The sequence below is a fragment of the Melanerpes formicivorus genome, unplaced genomic scaffold (genome assembly GCF_026170545.1).
Source record: "Melanerpes formicivorus ecotype bairdi unplaced genomic scaffold, bMelFor1.0.p_v2 SCAF_4, whole genome shotgun sequence".
In the NCBI taxonomy this organism is placed as follows: Eukaryota; Metazoa; Chordata; class Aves; order Piciformes; family Picidae; genus Melanerpes; species Melanerpes formicivorus.
In genome coordinates this window covers 37,885,852-37,904,479 of record NW_027142356.1, presented here as the reverse complement: position 1 = coordinate 37,904,479, position 18,628 = coordinate 37,885,852, and the positions used below count along the sequence as shown (strand labels likewise).

The window sequence follows — 18,628 nt, the reverse complement described above, 5'->3', positions numbered from 1 at the left end:
CACAGAGGGACCTGAAATGGCAGAGGGTCTTAAAAAAAACAAACAGAAGGCTGGTGGGGCTGGGAGCAGATGAAGTTTAGTCTGTTGTGCTGAAATCTCCCTCTGTGAGCAAGCAGCAGGGAAGGCAACGAGGATTTAGGCTTCAGGAAAAGTCAATTAATTGCTGATTAGCACCAATCACTCTCCCAGATTCCTTTCCCCATCTGTTGGCTCAGTTGTACTTAGCAGCCAACTGTCCTGGGAGATTCCTCTGCTGAAATTGGCTGGGGCTCTTGAAGCCTGGGTCCAAGTGGTTCTGTGGGTAGATCACAGCTGAGATGCTGCCCTCTTTCATGCCAGTGTAAGTTGGGTTAATGACTTGCTCAGGTCAGGATTTCTCTTCTGTTGACATAGGTGTTGGACTTTCTCTTGGTGACACTCTTTAGGGTGGGAAAGGATTTGATTGTTTATCTCACACTGCTCTAGTGCTGCATCTGGATTCACTTTCAGAAGGGATGATATGGAACAAAACCCTTGAAAAATGGTGGTGGTTGATTTTAAATTGAAATCAGGAGTGTTGCCAGCACTCCCATTGTCCCTGTTTCACGTGAGGGAAGGGCTGCCAGCTTGCTGTCTTCTCAGTTGAAGCAGAGTCTGAATCTGCTGCAACATCTCAGGACTGCTCTACAGGGCAGAATGACCTCCCTGCTCCTGCTGGCCACACCATTCCTGATCCAGGCCAGGATGCCCTTGGCCTTCTTGGCCACCTGGGCACACTGCTGGCTCACATTTAGCTGCTGTCTACCAGTTCCCCCAGGTCCCTCTCTGCCTGGCTGCTCTCCAGCCACTCTGACCCCAGCCTGTAGCACTGCATGGGGTTAGTGTGGCCAATGTGCAGAACCTGGCACTTGGATGTGTTCAATCTCCTGCCCTTGCACTCTGCCCAGCTTGGCAAGGTTCCTCTGCAGAGCTCTCCTTCCCTCTAACAGTCAACTCCTGCCCCCAGCTTGGTGCCATCTGCAAACTTACTGCTGATGGACTTGATGCCTTCATCCAGACTGGAAGGAAAACCAAAACCAAAGGGCTGTTTAACCCTCTCACATCACTGCCTTAGAACTGAGTCATCCAGGGGAGCTTTGCAAATATCATTCCAAGTGAAAGAAAGAGAAGGCAAATAGCCTCATGTTGAAAACATTCCAGCCAGCCAATGAACTTAGGACATCAGCCTGTAGAGCTGCCTGGGGTGGTTGTGGTCAGTGTGGAACCCAGCACTCAGATGTGTTGAATCTCATCTCAGGACTGCTCTAGGCACTAATGCAGTCATTAGCAAAGGTATGCTCCTGGGCTGACATCTCCAAATCACCAGGTAAATCTGCCTGACACAGCTTGAAAAGAAATAAAACAAGGCTGAAGGCTCCAGTGTTTAGTCTAAGGACAGCCATGGCTGGGGTTGCTGCTGTAGCCCATGTGAGCTAAGGGTGGAAGCCCTATGTTCAGCTTTTCCAGCCCACTGAGTGGTGTCAGCTGGAGCTGTGTTAATTTGCTGACTGGCATAGAATCATAGAATCAAGCAGGTTGGAAAAGACCTCAGAGATCATCAAGTCCAACCTATTACCCAACACCTAACACCTCCTGACAACTAAACCATGGCTCCAAGTGCCACATCCAAGCCTTTTTGGAACACTTCCAGGGATGGTGACTCCACCTCCCTGGGCAGCACATCCCAATGGCCAATCTCTCTTGCTGGGAAGAACTTCCTCCTAGCATCCAGCCTAAACTTCCCCTGGCACAGCTTGAGACTGTGTCCTCTTGTTCAGGTTTGATGCTTTCTGTTAAAGTTCACATGAAGAGCCTGTGTATTTCTTTGCTTTATTTAGCAGCTTCCCTAATCCAAAAGCTCTTCCAAAGAGCACTCTTGCTGTCAGCTGAAGCTGAGAGAAAATGCTTTCAACATTTATTCAGTCTTGGAATTATTTATTTGCCATTTAGATGATGCTGAAAGGATGGAGACAGATGGAGAGCCTTGTAAAGTGATGATAGAACCAAACACAGAGAAGAAACACAGGGACAGCCTTACCAGAGCTTTCCCTTGTGGAAAAACAAGGCATAAAATGGTCAGTGGTGCAATCCATGAACTGCCTAGCACCTTCCTGGCACCAAAGGTTGTCCTGATTCAGATAAGGGCACCTCCTCAATCCATCTCCTATGGCCCTGCTCTTTAGATCTGGTTTGCCTGAGTAAGATGACATCCTGCCCCTGTGCTCAGCACTGCTTAGGCCACACCTTGAGTCCTGTGTCCAGTTCTGGGCTCCTCAGTTTAGGAAAGATGTTGAGATACTGGAAGGTGTCCAGAGAAGGGCAACAAAGCTGGGGAGGGGTCTGGAGCACAGCCCTGTGAGGAGAGGCTGAGGGAGCTGGGGTTGCTTAGCCTGGAGAAAAGGAGGCTCAGGGGAGACCTTCTTGCTCTCTCCAACTCCCTGAAGGGAGGTTGTAGCCAGGTGGGGGTTGGTCTCTTCTCCCAGGCAAGCAGCACCAGAACAAGAGGACACAGTCTCAAGCTGTGCCAGGGGAGGTTCAGGCTGGATGTTAGGAAGAAATTCTTCCCAGCAAGAGAGATTGGCCATTGGGATGTGCTGCCCAGGGAGGTGGTGGAGTCACCATCCCTGGAGGTGTTTAGGAAGAGCCTGTATGAGGCACTTGGAGCCATGGTCTAGTTGATTAGATGGTGTTGGGTGATAGGTTGGACTTGATAATCTCTGAGGTCTTTTCCAACCTGGTCCTATTCTAGTCTATTCTATTCTATGAAATGAAATGAAATGGAATGGAATGAAATGAAATGAAATGTAATGAATCTTTCTCTTCACCTCTTGCTGCAGCTTGGGGCTCCCAGCAATTGCAATGAAGCCAGGCTCACAGTAGAGAGAGCTTCTGAAGCTCTCTGTAACTCATTCCCTCTCTATAAAAAGCAGAGATCTGTGTTTGCCACCACTGACTGCTGTCCCCTCTTTTCCTTTCCACAGGCAGAGTCACCCCAGAACAGCTCAGCTCATACATTCAGCTGTTCAGAAATAATCTCAAAGCTTTGGAGAACCATTGTGGTCTTCTACAGCTCGTGCTGGCTGCAGTCCAGACCTTGAAACACCCTCAGACTGCCAAATGGGACAACTTCCTTGCCTTTGAGAGATTACTTCTGCAGGTACCTATATGCTGTGGATTGATTTGCCCTAAGGAAAAAAATGCTTCCTTTTACCTTGGAATTGAATTTTTGGAGCTTGTATTTTGTTATGAGGCAGGAGAGAAAGCTGCTCCTGATCACCAAACTGGTGCAGGGAAGGGGAGCCTACATGCTTGAGTGTAGTTCTTCAAGGTAAAGCACATGAATAGTCTGAGTTGGGTGATGGTTTTACATCTGTCAGAAGTTTCAAGCTAATAGAGCTTTTTGTTGGATGAGATCACAGAATCATAGAAGTCTCAGGGTTGGAAGGGACCTCAAGGCTCAGCCAGTCCCAAATCCCCTGCCATGGGCAGGGACACCTCACACTACAGCAGGTTGCTCACAGCCACATCCAGCCTGGCTGCAAACACCTCCAGGGATGAGGCTTCCACCACCTCCCTGGGCAACCTGTGCCAGGCTCTCACCACCCTCATGGGGAAAAATTTCTTCCTAACATCCAATCTGAATCTACCCACATAGAATAGAATAGAACAGAATAGAATAGAATAGAATAGAATAGAATAGAATAGAATAGAATAGAATAGAATAGAATAGAATAGAATTCCCCCCAGTCCCCCCCTCCATTCCCCCCAGTCCTGTCACTCCCTGACACCCTCAAAAGTCCCTCCCCAGGGACAGATTATTATTTGCACTCCCAGTCTGAAGATGCTTCTTGAGGTCAGGTGCTGCATCAGGACTCTCTTACTCTGAGTGTAAAACTTGTGTAATTTACTAAGCAGTTGCACCCCAGTAGGAGATTCCATGCACCCAGGGAGTGAGTTGTTTTGTCCTGCTCACAGCTGTCATCTGCCCTCAGCTTTTCCCACCAGCACATTTTTTATGGCATCCTGTTGGTGACCACAGTATTCTTTACATACCAGTATGGATTTCTCTCAGGAAATTAAGATTTAGTGGTGCATTGAACTCTCTCCTACTAACCTTTGGAGATGTAGTTCTAAACAAAGGAGGAGTTTGTCTGGATTAATTTCTGCTGAAACTCAGGGAAGGCTCAAAACCTGCCTCCCTGTGCTGGCTCTTCTGCCATTGTTGTGTTTTGTAGGGGAACCATCTCCTGAAGTCCCAGCAAGAGGCAAGTCTTCATGAGCCTTACATGTGTCGTGTGGGGCCTCAGCTAAAACCAGATAGTGCTGCAAAAGCTACCTCTTTGTCCAGATGTTGAAAACCAACCAACAGCCCAGCTCTGTTACCTCTGAAGGTGGATTCCAGAGAGGGTGAATGATGTTGGGTTCTCTGAGCTGGGCTTACACACAGAGCTTTCAAATGCTGGCAGAGTTCTAAGAGGCAGAAGTGCTGGGATTTCCAGCTGGAGTTAAGCTGGAGCAGGGTAGATTGAGGTTGGGCATTAGGAGGAAGTTCTTTACAATGAGAGGGGTGAAACACTGGGACAGGCTGCCCAGGGATGGGGTTAAGACTCCATCCCTGGAGACATCCAAGGTCAGACTCAGTATGGCCCTGGGAAGCCTGGAGGTGTCCCTGCTGACTTCATGGGGGTTGCACGAGATGACTTTTGAAGGTCCCTTCCAACCTGATGGAACCTGTGATTCTGCGATGTAATCCTTGCTCTTTTGAGAAGACTCTGCCCATGCTTGATGTCTTAGTAGTCAGTCAATTTCTTTGACATTTAGAGGGGGCCAAAAATGCAAAACTTAACAAGTAGCAAGCTCTTGGTTTTATTTATTAACCCCCCCTATTCTCCCTTGGTAAGACTGAACCATTGTGTAATAACAGAGACTCCTGCTTTCACTGAGTCACAGAATGGTAGGGGCTGGAAGGGGCTTCCAGAGATCAGCCAGTCCAACCCCCCTGCCAGGGCAGGCTCACCTGGGGCAGGTCACACAGGAACACATCCAGCTGGGTTCTGAAAGTCTGTCTGGGCAGCCTGCTCCAGTGCTCCATCACTCTCCCTGTAAAGAAGTGTCTCTTGTTAAGAAACAGCACCTGACCTAGCAGAGGGGGTGGGACTGGATGACCTTTGGAGGTCCCTTCCAACCCAGCCTATTTAATGATGCTCTCTCTCAGATAAAGGAAGCCACTGCAGCCTTCTCTGGTTGTCTGCACTGGCAAGCTTGGGTCTGGCAGCCCAGAGTCCTGCAGTGATTCACATCACGTAGCTCTTCTCAGAAGCTGGCTAAGTTCCACCTTAAAACCAGTTCAGCTTTAGAATCAAAATAAAGCTGCAAGCTCAGCCTTGTTTTCACAGCAACAGACAGCTGCCTATATAAAAGCCACTGGGTAAATCGTTGGGGAGTGGAAAGAGCAGAGGAAAGGAACAGCCAAACTGCATCCTTCCTAACCCAGAAATGGGTAACAAGCACTCTGGTGGTCATAGGTGGCTTTGGATTACAGCCACTGCCTCCCACCCAGCATATGAGGGTGAAAATGTGGTAGCCAAAGCAAACTTTGTAGGCTAACATTTGTGACTGTTCCTGCAGCCCCTGCTCCTTGCCAGTGCTTCAAACAGCAGTTGTTCTGAAGTGCACAGTCTGTGCAGCCTGGAGCCTTTTAGTAACTCTGGGTGCAGGACAGAGCCTGACCTGCACTGTCTGCTTCTGAGACCACACCTGCAGTACTGTGTCCAGTTTTGGGCTCCCCACTTCAAGAGACTAAGGGATCTGATGGAGAGAGCCCACTGGAAGTTGGTGCAGCTGCACACTTTGAGTTGTCCCCTCCTTTACTGAGATGGATGAATGGCCTGAGAGCATAATTGGATTTTGATGGGATCGTGGCCTTGACCTCAGAGGAAAGAGGATCTGGTGCTAAGTAATGCATCAGGAGGATTTGTCTTGTCAGTCACAAGCTTTCCCTGTGTTCTGCTGCTCTACCTCTGCACATAATGGAGCTTTTACTACCCAGAAGTTTTCATTGCTGTGAGAGTTGAAACACTATATCCTGGTTATCAAGGAGGTACTCTGCCAAATTGCCTTTTCCTCCTCTTGAGCTCCTCTTTCTACTTTTCTAATTCTCACCCTCTTTAAAACTGCTAAGTGGGAAGGGGAACACAGCTAAATGCTGCACCATGCTGCCTGCAACTCCCCTGTATTCCTCCTATGGCTGCCTCGTTCTCCTTCCAGGGAGGAGTTCAAATTTAGGGATGTAAGAGAAGGTAAGAAAATCATAGAAGCACAGAATGGTTTGGGTTGGAAGGCACCTCCAAAGCTCATCTAGTCCACCCACCCTGTAGTCAGCAGGGACATTCTCCACTAGACGAGGTTGCTCAGGGCCCTGTCAAGCCTCACCTTGAATATCTCCAGGGCTGGGGTCCCAGCTGCCTCCCTGGGCAACCTGGGCACCCTCATGGAACTTGTTCCTAACATCCAATCTGAATCTCCTCTCATTTCAAACCATTGCCTCTCGTCCTGTCACTGCAGGCCTTTGGAAACAGTCCCTCTGCAGCCTTCTTGTAGCCCTCTTCAGGTATTGGAATGATGCTATTAGGTCTCCCCAGAGCCTTCTCTTCCCCGGTGGGGCAGCGCTATCTTGGTTCAAGCATTTCACTTTCTGTTAGTTTTGTCCATTATGATCCCTGTTATTTTCATCAAACAGCTGTTTGGTGTATTTTTGGGGGATGCTTTCAGTCAGGATGGTTCACTCAGCTCCTCATAGGCTAGGTTTGTTTAAGATCATAGAATCACAGAATGGTCTGGGTTGGAAGGGACCTCCAAAGCTCATCCAGTCCAACCCCCTCTGCACTCAGCAGGGACATCCTCAACTAGATCAGGTTGCCCAGAGCCCTTTCCAGCCTCACCTTGAAGATCTCCAGGGATGGAGCCTCAACCACCTCCCTGGGCAACCTGTTCCAGTGTTCCACCACCCTCATGGTGCAGAACTTGTTCCTAACATCCAATCTCAATCTGCTCTGCTCTAGTTTGCAGCCAGTGCCCCTTGTCCTGTCCCTGCAGGCCTTTGCAAACAGGTTTGTCACCTAATGATCCTGACTGGATTTTGCCCCTGCTCTGGGTGTGGAGCATTTACCTTTGGGTTTTGTCTGCTTTCACTAAATATGTTACAGTCCTTACTTTTAGGGTCCATGTGTTGTCCCTAGGTAAGACTCTAGTTACTCTTGTAACAACAATGAAATCAATACCACAGAGCACAGCCTCTGGTGAGAGCTTCACTCCTGGCAACAACATTATGGCTGTTAGGTCAGAGGCAGTAAATCAGAGCTCCAATCTCTTGCCTGCAAACCAGCTGGGTAGAGCCAGCACTGCATATCTGGGTTTGAGGGGGATTCTATTACTCTGTCATGTTAGTTTTCCTCATTTTTGGGGAGGGTAGAGTTGATTGTTTCCTACAGACCGGCAAGGAGAAGGCAGAGTAACAACACAAGTGAAACTGAAGGCAAGCTTTGCTGTGGGTGAGATCCAAAATTAACAGTGGTGCTGCCACGTTGCATTCCCTCTGTCCCTTTCCACCTTCATGAGCTGCATATTTCCCTTCCTGCTAGCCCACGCACTTCCTTGGCTCACAGACATTGCTGGGCACAGGGTACATGCACAGACACACAGGTGCACCCTGAACTGCTTTTCCCACGGTCTGCCTTGCCTGGGTGTTAGTCACTCCCAGCCTGGAGAGCAGACAGACCCAGTGGCACAGCACTGATCCTTAGGGGTGAGCTAAGCCTCTCTGATTGTCTTGTGGCCCGCAGAACATGCCCCAGCTACAAAAAATAAACGTTGGTGTGTCTTGACATGCTTGTGCAAACATCTTCATGGCTGCTGCCTGCAAACTGCAGCTCTTACCTCTGCATCATCTGTTCTTCATCATGAAGCTCCTTGAAAGCACTACTGTGCTCAGGCTCTGAAGCTCAGCTTTTGCCCCAGCCCATTACTTCCAGTAGGAAACCCAAGTATGTTCTTCATTTGATTTTGCTGACTTGATGGAAAACAAGGTGGTGTTTATAGAATCACAGAGTCATGGCATGGTCTGGGTTGGAAGGGACCTCCAAAGGTCATCTAGTCCAAACCCCTCTTTCCTTCTCTTTTTCACCCCATCTGCCCCCAAAAAGCAAAAGGACATACTTGCTCCATAGCTAGAAATGGCTTGCTTTAGCCTAGTCTGAGCCTTCTGTAGCAGGATTTTATCTGAGTTGACTCTTCCACTCCCCTCACACCGAGAAGGACACAGAACTGCTGCAGCTTCTCCAGAGAAGGGCAAGCTGGTGAAGGGTACTGGAGAGCAGGTCTGGTGGGGAACAGCTGAGGGAACTGGGGTTGTTCTGCCTAGAGAAGCAGGGGGAGAGGGCTGAGGGGAGACCCAGTTGCTCTCTTCAACTCCCTGAAGGGAGGTTGGAGCCAGGAGGGGGTTTGTTTCTTCTCCCAAGGGACAGCTGGTGGGATGGGAGGAAGTGCCCTTGGGTTTTGCACTGGGGGAGTTTTGGGTTGGACATACTGCATCCAGTTTTGGGCTCCTCAGCTCAAGAAAGACAGAGAACTGCTTAAGAGAATCCAACAGAGAGCCACAAGGATGCTTAGGGGACTTGAGCATCTCCCCTGGGAAGAGAGACTGAGAGTCCTGGGGCTGTTTAGTGTGGAGAAGGCTAAAAAGGGATCTGATCAATGTCTATCAATAGCTGAGGGCTGGGGGTCAAGTGGAGGGGCCAAGCTCTTTTTGGTGGTGCACAGCAATAAGACAAGAAACAACAGGTTCTAGTTTAAACACAGATTTCAGCTCAACATGGGGAGAAACTTCTTTACAGTGAGGGTGGCAGAGCCCTGGAGCAGGCTGCCCAGAGAGGTTGTGGAGTCTCCTCTGGAGACTTTCCAACCCCACCTGGATGCATTCCTGTGCAGGCCACCCTGGGTGACCCTGCTTTTGGCAGATCATCCAGGATGACCTCTGGAGGTCCCTTCCAACTCCTAATGTACTGTGATAGTGTGACTGAGGGAGTTCTTGGGGACTGGAGCAGGCTGCCCAGGGAGGTGGTTGAGTCCCCTGGAGGCGTTGGAAAGACATTGGCTTGGTGGAGTCAGAGGATAGTTTGGCTCCATGACCTCAAAGGCCTTTTCCAAGCAAACCCATCCTATAAGAATGCTTTGTTAATGAAGAATGCACTAGGCACAGGAGAAAAGGGGGGGAAAAGAGAGATTTCTCCCTGGGTGTCCCACCCTGCACTACCCCTTCCCGGAGCGTTTACTTCTGTGTGCCTTTCAAACAAACAGCATCTGGCCCTGGGAGTGTTGCTGTGAGTCCCAGCAGTCATGCTGCCTGCAGAGCTGCAGGGCAGCAGGCACACCTAAAAACTTGGACAGTGTTGGCTAATGAGCTCTGACAGCCCATTTGTGCAGCTGTGCCTAATAAGCCATGAGGACAGCTCAGTGCTGTTTAGCTCCCCTCGCTCTGCCTGTCTGAAGCCCAGCACAGCAATGCTGTTTGCTCACATTAGGCAGCTCAGTATAGAAATCCAACTTGGACTGGGGAGGGGAAGTATTTCATAACTCTGCAGCAGGTTAAAACATGTGGTTGTAGTTACCAGCAAGAAATGGCTCAGGCTAGAAACCACTGCCATTGAGCACAAACTGGCAGGTTCATGTAGGTTTGGCCTTCAGGAGAGTGAGATGGAGATACCAGGTAAGTAGCAAATGACAGCCTGGGGAAGGGGAAAGTTTCACATGCTTTTTTAATGTTTTTTTAACAAGGGCATTTGTAAGAGAAGAGGAAAAGCTGCCAAAGATGAGAAACTCTTCAAAGATGTTGGCCAGTGCCAACTCCATGAGGTCCAAGAACTCAAAGGTCCTGCATCTGGGTTGGGTCAGCCCCAGGCACAGATCCAGGCTGGGTGCAGAGTGGGTTGAGAGTAGCTCTGAAGAAAGGGACTTGGGGATGTTGATTGCTGAGAGGCTCACCATGAGCCAGCAGGGCCCTCATGCAGCCCAGAAGGTGGTGTGTGCTGGGCTGCAGCCAGAGGAGTGTGGCCAGGCTGGATGAGGCCTTGAGTAGCTGAGTCTAGTTGAGAGGTGTCCCTGCCTGTGCCGGGGGTTTGGAGGAGATGATCTCTGAGCCATTCTGTGTATCTCTGTATTGCATTGTCTGACTCTGCTTTAGTTTCACTTGCTCCTTCACTGCAGAGCAGAGGTTGAATGTACCCAAGGCACAGTGTGCCAACATTTAACTGGCTGTGGCCTGTCTGCATGTGTTGGAAACAGATGTGTAGATTGGGAAGTCACCATGCTTTTCTGGGGACAGTTGCTGAGCTGTCTATTAGCAGGATGCAAGGCTTCAATGTTTTGCTTTGGGTTCTAATGTCACCCAGTTTTTGCAGCTACAGGGAGTGAAACCTTTCCTGTGTGATTTCAGATGGTATAAGGCTCTCAGTTTGAACTCCAAATGTCAGCGTCTGCAAACGGTTTGGCTGCCCCTGTGAAATGAATTCCTTCCTAGCCTGTCACTGTGGGCACTGGTGTGTTACCCAGAGCCTGAGTATTAGAGGTGATCACTCCTGGAAAATGAATGATTTCTTTAGTATCTGATGGATGGACTTAGAAGAAAAGATAAGCATGGAGCAGTGAGCCCTTCCTCATCCTACCGTCCTTCTGTCAGTCAAAAGAGGTCACCCAGTCGTGAGACACACCACTAAAGCTCTCTTGCAGGGCACTAGTTATCTTGTCATCTGCCTGCAGGTGCTGTTCATAGGAGTTCTTATTTTGATCAGATATGCAGAGGCAGAGGACACCTTTCAGTCTGTTACCCCTGCAGTGCTTTCAGTAGGCAGCGGCACGGGAACTGCGTCTCGGATGTGCAAGCACAAAAGCCGGACGCCCTCTCGCAGAGGCAGCGACATCTTTCATGCAGATGGGCTCTGAAACAACGCTGCAAACAGCAACCCCTGGATGTCCAGGTGGCCCATTCTCTGCTGTCCTGAAGAACTAAAAATACTGGACATATTTCTGCTTTTCCACCCATTTGCATGTCAGCTTGGTGTGATTACTGGCACACATTGTATTGATTCCACGTTATTGTCGCGTTCTTCCCTCGCATTCAAGGGCCACATCTGCTCCACATCTGGTGAACATTCAAAGGGCCTTTTGAAAACACAGCCCCATGTTTTTGCTTCTTAGAGATGCTTATGGCAAATACCACCCTCTTGCATCTGCCTCCACTGTTGGTTGCAAACAGGATTTGCCAGGCTGTCCAGTTGCAAAATCACCACAGGTAACCCAATGCGTTTCCAGATAACCAGAGTGAATTAACAGCTTGACTGCTGGTTCCTGTTCTTGCCCCTGGAATCACCATGCCTCCTTGTTCTGCTGAAAGCACACTGGGCTGTGCTGCATGTCTATCTCTCTCTGTGGACTAAGGCAGCGTGGGAAAAAGGGGCAGCAGGAAGAAAACAGCTGCGTTTTTAGGGACTGATAGGAAGCCTCTTCTTTAGAGTTACTCTAAAATATCTCCTTGCTCCTGATGAGAACATACCTTAAAATCTGCTGGCACAGCATTCAATCTAGAAAGTCACAGAATCACAGAATTGTCAGGCTTGGAAGGGACCTCAAGAATCATCTAGTTCCAACCCCTCACACTACAGCAAGTTGCTCACAGCCACATCCAGCCTGGGCTGCAAACAACTCCAGGCATGAGGCTTCCACCACCTCCCTGGGCAACCTGTGCCAGGCTCTCACCACCCTCATGGGGAACAACTTCTTTCTAACATCCAATCTGAATCTACCCACTTCTAGTTTTGCTTCAATCCCCCCCAGTCCTATCACTCCCTGACACCCTCAAAAGTCCCTCCCCAGCTTTCTTGTAGCCCCCTTCAGATCCTGGAAGGCCACAATTACGTCTCCTCAGAGCCTTCTCTTCTCCGGACTGAACAACCCCAATGCTCTCAGCCTGTCCTCCTAGGAGAGGTGTTCCAGCCCCCTGATCACCAAGTCCCCACTGAACTGCAACTTAAAACATCCTGGAAAAGGTTGAATGTTTTCCTCCAGCCCTGTCAGTGCTGTTGTGGTGTGGTGCATTGCTCAATGCATTTCATGCTGCTGACTGCATGCCTGTTCAGCATGCTTCGTGACGTTGCATTTATGGTGAGCCTCTCGTGGTGTGAAGCAAGCTCGGTCTGAACACCATCTGCTTACAATACATCCCTCTACTAAATCAGTTGCATGCAAAGGAGATTGCAGTGTGCTTTTCACACATTATTTATTATGTAGGGCAGAGTTAAAAAAAAAAATGTGATTAGCATCCTCTTACATTTCACCCTTAGGTGCATATGATATGAAATCTCATTTGGAGATAACTAAAGCCAAACTCAAACCTGAAACGTGTTTAGTTGGGCTTAAAATGAAGGAGAAAATACTCTCCTGACTCAATAATGAACTTCATTTCTCTTTGGGGACCTGACTTCTGACACAGAGAGAAGGCCAAAATAAAAACCAGAGTGAGTGAGGGCCCCGACTTGAGCCTGCTTTTAATTAAGCCTTGCAAAGAAGCTTTTCTGCTAAAACTCTCAGGTTGAAGAGTTCAGGCAAAAAAACTTCCCTGTGGCTTAGGAACAGCCAAAGTGGGGACATTCAGACACATTTTTGAGTAGTTCAAACCAGACAAAAATGCAAGTGAGAAAGTCCACATTCATTATTGAAGGCAGTTTTTAGCAAGCCTCTCCTATTCCAGTTACCCTCTTTTATCACCCCCTTTTTACCCTCTTTTTTCCCCCCTTCTTTTTACCCTCCTTTTTTCCCCCCTTCTTTTTAGTAGTAATAGTAGTATTCTGTGTGTTTCATTTTAAAGCTTTCTGCCACTTGAAGATGTTTTGATATTAACAGACATGAAAACTAAATTGCTTTGGTTTCCTTTTTCTCCTGGTTGCACATCAGTCTGGCCCAGTTCAGCCAGACAGGGTTACAGCGCACAAGAAATGTAATACACGCTGCACATCAGGATCCTTGCACCGAGGCAAAGGTCAAAGTCATTTTCTTGTTTGTTTGTTTTCAAAGGGATTAAATAAATGTAGCTTTACCAGGAGGAAAATGAATAGTGCCTATTGCTCAAGTCTGGCTTTGAAGTCCAGGTACAAATGGGAGCAGACAGTCGCGTCTGGCGCACCGGCAGGGATCACTGCAGAAGGAAAGGTTGCGTGCTCGCCGTGCAAAGTGCTGCTGGCTGTGCAAGCCTTCTGCCAGAGCCCTTCCACCAGCAACCCCAGACGAGATCTCACACCCTATTCAAATAAAGCTGTGACAGGCTGTAAACAGAAGGGGGTGGGATCCAGTTAATGGCAACAGCGTAGCACTAAAGAAAAATAAATAACTCCCTTCTCCTTGCAACTGGCGAAGGCCCAAGTCCTGAAACATCATCAATCATGCCTGATGACTAGATGAGATCATAAACCCAAGGAGGAAAAATAAACTTGAATGGAACTTAAATTGTGATTGGCACAGTAGAAATTAACTTTCACCCAAAACAAGGTTTTCTTCTTCCAAAACATTTCTAATTGCTGCCCTGCCCAGCTTGTCCCCACCCGTTGCAGGGTGTCCAGGCGCTCCTCGCTGCTGCTAGATGGAATCCTTTCTCCTTCCACGTTGGATTCTGCCTGTGCTTTGGGCCTTTTTTCTTGTGGAAAAGCAAACTGCTTTAGCATTGCTTCCAAAAACACATTTTTAAGTGGAGTCTTCATATAAGTACTGAGCATCATCTTATTTGTAACCTCATCAGCCAGCAGGCTACCAGCTGAATAATGTAGGAAAGCAGCCCTGAGGAGAGAGCCTTGGGGATGCTGGTGGAGGAGAAGCTCACCAGGAGCTCTCAGTGTGCACTTGCAGCCCAGAAAGCCAATCAGATCCTGGGCTGCATCAGGAGAAGTGTGGCCAGCAGGGCAAGGGAGGTGATTCTCCCCCTCTGCTCAGCTCTGCTGAGACCCCACCTGGAGCACTGCGTCCAGTTCTGGAGCCCCTATTCCAAGAGGGATCTGGAGGTGCTGGAAGGTGTCCAGAGAAGGGCCACGAGGATGAGCAGAGGGCTGGAGCACCTCTCCTGTGAGGACAGACTGAAGGAGTTGGGGCTGTTCAGTCTGCAGAAGAGAAGGCTCCCAGGTGACCTCATTGTGGCCTTCCAGTATCTGAAGGGGGCTACAGGAAGGCTGGGGAGGGACTGCTCAGGATCTCAGGTAGTGATAGGACTAGGGGGAATGGAATGAAGCTGGAGGTGGGGAGATTCAGGCTGGAGGTGAGGAGGAGGTTCTTCACCATGAGAGTGGTGAAGCCCTGGAATGGGTTGTCCAGGGAGGTGGTTGGGGCCCTGTCCCTGGAGGTGTTTAAGCCCAGGCTGGATGAGGCTCTGGCCAGGCTGATGTAGTGTGGGGTGTCCCTGCCCATGGCAGGGGGGTTGGAACTAGCTGATCCTTGTGGTCCCTTCCAACCCTGACTGATACTATGACACTATATTATGAAGGCTGAGGAGCAGAGGATGTTGTACAGAGCAAGAGGGCAGCTCTGCAAAGAATCTGGTGTGGGGGGGAAAAATCTTCCTGGGAAAAATAACTTGAAGTTTCTTTTTTTTCAGTTCGTCACACATCTCCAGCTTATTAGGAACAAAATTCACACCCTGGGGACCAGTTTTGTGCTGTCAGGAAGACTGACTGGATGGTTTCATTTCTACAGCTGGTTACATTTTGCAATGTGGTTTTATTGTTTAATTTGTTTTAAAGTCTCGGTGCAACATCTCTTGAGAGGGAAAATCGTTCTTGGTCAGCTGATAGCTTTAGATATTCCATTTAAGCTCTGGAAAGTTGGGAGACCTGGTAGAAATAATCCCAAAATTCCAGCAACAGCATGAAGTCCTCAGGCTGGGAAGTCAGCTTCGGAGCTGGCAAGCTACGGCTTTACTTTTAAAGATAAACCAGCGTGTCATGAGTGTTGCAGTCAGGCAGGGATCTGCTAACAGTGTGAGAAACTTCAGGCACATGGCTGGAAGAAGAAGTTTGATGGATTTATTATTTTTTTTTTGGTGGGGGGAGCCAAAAGCAAGGAAATTTTTTAGCTTTAGATCCTTGCTTTTAAGGCCCTGCTGCACGCTGGCTGTTCGGGGCATGTACAAAATAAAAGGAGGATATGAATAGAATGGAATGGACTAGACTAGACTAGACTAGAATTAACCAGTTTGGAAAAGACCTCTGAGATCATCAAGTCCAAGCTATCACCCAGCACCATCTAATCAACTAAACCATGGCACCAAGGGCCTCATCCAAGCTCTTCTTAAACACCTCCAGGGATGGTGACTCCACCACCTCCCTGGGCAGCACATCCCAATGGCCAATCTCTCTTGCTGGGAAGAACTCCCTCCTCAGCTCCAGCCTAAACTTCCCCTGGCACAGCTTGAGACTGTGTCCTCTTGTTCTGTTGCTGGTTGCCTGGGAGAAGAGACCAACCCCCACCTGGCTACAACCTCCCTTCTGGGAGTTGTAGAGAGCAATGAGGTCTCCCCTGAGCCTCCTCCTCTCCAGGCTAAGCAACCTCAGCTCCCTCAGCCCCTCCTCATAGGCCTTATGCTCCAAACCCCTCAGCAGCTTTGTTGCCCTTAATCTGGTTCTTAAGGGTCTAACTGATGCCAAATTGGCAAAGACTGAGTAGGAAGGGAGCTTGGGCTACCCTCTAACCTCCTGAGCTTTGCATACTTCCTTTATCAGTTGTGTAGATAAGGGCTTTAGCTTCGCCACGCCGTCAGTCCAGCCCTTGCTCTAACACGAAAACACTGCATTCAATTCTGTAGCTGTGGGCCTGGGTTCAGCCATTCCACCATATCAGATGTGTAAAGTGAACCTCTGCTGGAAATTAATGTGTGGTTCTGATGAGTGTTGGGAACAAACTACGTGAGTGATGGTTTTTGATAGGTATCATGAGGGGTTTATTTCCCCCTTCTCCTCCTTTAATTAAAAACACAAACCCAAAATGCTGACTTGGAATTGCTCTGGTTCTGCAGCCCCCAAGCAGTGACCCAAGCATGCTGCTTGTTGATTTCTTTCTTTCCATAAGATTTGAGGGGGAAAACCATTCTAGACTGAGTTGAATGTCTGTCAGCATCTGACAGTGCCCCGTTATTTTATGTTGAGAGAGCTCTGTAAGCTGAGAAGGTGTGATTTTGGAGGAGTGCCTTTCCAAGGCTTACTGCTGGTTGCAGCTCACAGTGCTGGAGGGATGCAGCCAAACCAGCATTTTAACTGGGTTGGGGTTCACATTTTCCCCCCCAGATACACATGACAAGTTTTCTGGCTGAGTTGGCAGGAGGCTCAGCGTGCACATAGATGTTTATCCTGTTATATCTGATCATGTTCGTGGCATCATTCTTGCCAGACAAGCAGGGACTTAAGTGCAGAGGATTTTGAGGCACTCCATGCAGAAAGTATTTAAGTGCAGAGGATTTTGAGACACCTTATGTAGAGAAGACTTAAGTGCAGAGGCTTTTGTTGCACTCCATGCAGAGAGGACTTAAGTGTAGAGGATTTTGTTGCACTCCATGCAGAGAGGATTTAAGTGGAGAGGATTTTGAGGCACCCCATGAAAATTTCTGGACATGGGAGTTTTGAGAGTAGTCTATGTCTGGATGTGAGAAGTGTGGGGTTTGTGGCAGTGCCCTGCTGCTGTCAGGAGAGGGAAACACGACTGCCATGAGCTAGGTCCATGTAGCTCTTTTACATCCACACAGTGTCCCTTGACAGGACCAACAGCAGAGGTGAAGTGTAAGGTGTTGTTCTGGGGTGTTTTGTTTCAGGTTTAATTGCTAAAGTGGCCACATACATTTCTTGAGTGGTTGGACATTGAGATATAATTGCCTTGTCTTCGAGTTCATTTGTAGGTGAGATTGGTGGCCAGTGAAACGTGTGACCTGCTTCAAGGCTGAGAACTGATGAAGTGGTCCTTTAGGACCAAGTTATTTGGCTCAGTATTTGCTAACCTGCACTGAAGAGATGGGGCTAAGAAAATAAAAATGCCTGTGCTGTTCCCAGGGAGAGCTGCTTACTGCTCAAAGCTTGCTCAGCTCTTGGAAATCCCAAGGATGCCTCAATCCCAGGACACAGGGTGGGTTGGGACATCCTAGTAGTTCCAAAACATTCTCAAAGGAAGAGATTACTTTTCCTCATCCTTTTGCCATTGCCATCATCACACTTGCCTTTGCTGCGTGGCTTCTGTTATTGGTGGCTGCAGCTTCAGAGCCCCCTCCAAATCTCCTGGCCATCCTTGCACTCTGCAGAGGAGGAAATACTGGATGTAGAGCTCACCCTCTTTTGCTGATGTTTGGGTAATTCTTGGTTAGATGGTGGTTGTGCTTCACCCACCTGCTCGTTAGTCTCAAGCTGAATGTTTTGCTCATACTGCAGATTCTCTGTTGCTCTGAGAGGAGGACTTGCCCTCTTTAGCAGCTCCACACCAAAAGTTGGTAGATCCATGGATTGGGCAGGCGAGGGTACGCTCTGGAAGACTGAGTAATGAGTGTAACCCTTCAGACATCTCCCATTAATTCAGCCTTTCAGGTTCAGTGTAAAATATGTTGTTCCTGTTGTAATCTAGACAATTGGCAAGCTGCTTATTGGTGAAAGCTGTAAGAGTTAGGAGTAACTGAGGCATTTTAGAAACTAGTTGTGATTTCTTCCTGTGCTATAGCAAATGCTTATTCCCCTTCTTGGGGCACCTCTGCTGTGAGGATAGGTTGAGGGAGCTAGGGTTGTTCAGCCTGGAGAAGAGAAGGCTCCAGGGACACCTAAGAGAGAAGCCTGCCAGTACCAGAAGGGGGCTACAAGAAGGATGGAAAGAAACTGTTTGCAAAGGCCTGCAGGGCCAGGACAAGGAGCAATGGCTTCAAGCTGCAGGAGTTTTAGGTTGTGTATTAGGAACAGATTCTTTACTATCAGAGTGGTGGAACCCTGGAACAGGTTGCTCAGGGAGGTGGTTGAGGCTCCATCCCTGAGATATTCAAGGTGAGGCTGGGCAGGGCTTTGGGCAACTTGATCTAGTTGGGGGTGTCCCTGCTGAGTGCAGAGGGGGCTGGACTGCATGACCTTTGGAGGTGCCTTCCAACCCAGAGCATTCTATGATTCTATGATTCTATATTCTTCATTTCATCCACATGTACCAAAATCCTGTAAGTTTTAAGTGACCACTAAAAGAGTTAAATAATCATTTTTCTTGTTACTCTCATAATCCTGAGGGAACTGGGTACTGGGAAGAAGGATTCCTGGAGCCAGGTCTGCAGGAATGAGGAACAGGGATCACTGGTTTTGGGAGTGGAGTGGTTTGTGTGCCAAGGTCTGGCAAAGAAATTTAAGTGGAGTCCCCAAGGGGAGTGAAGCCATGGACAGAAGTGATTTGGCAGTGAATAGGCAGTGAAGACAATCAAATTCACCATGAGGGTGGTGAGAGACTGGCACAGGTTGCCCAGGGAGGTGCTGGAAGCCTCATCCCTGGAGGTTTTGAAAGCCAGGCTAGATGTGGC

The 18,628-nt window shown here is 48.7% G+C and overlaps 1 protein-coding gene across 1 annotated transcript in view; it reads left to right on the top strand.

The window, feature by feature from the left end:
* The window catches only part of SCFD2 (sec1 family domain containing 2), a 187,428-nt gene that overhangs the window by 46,145 nt on the left and 122,655 nt on the right, over window positions 1-18,628 (top strand). The window contains exon 4 of the mRNA XM_068137763.1: window positions 3,000-3,175. Coding sequence (XP_067993864.1) covers window positions 3,000-3,175 — 176 coding nt within the window. The remainder of the gene's footprint in view (window positions 1-2,999; window positions 3,176-18,628) is intronic.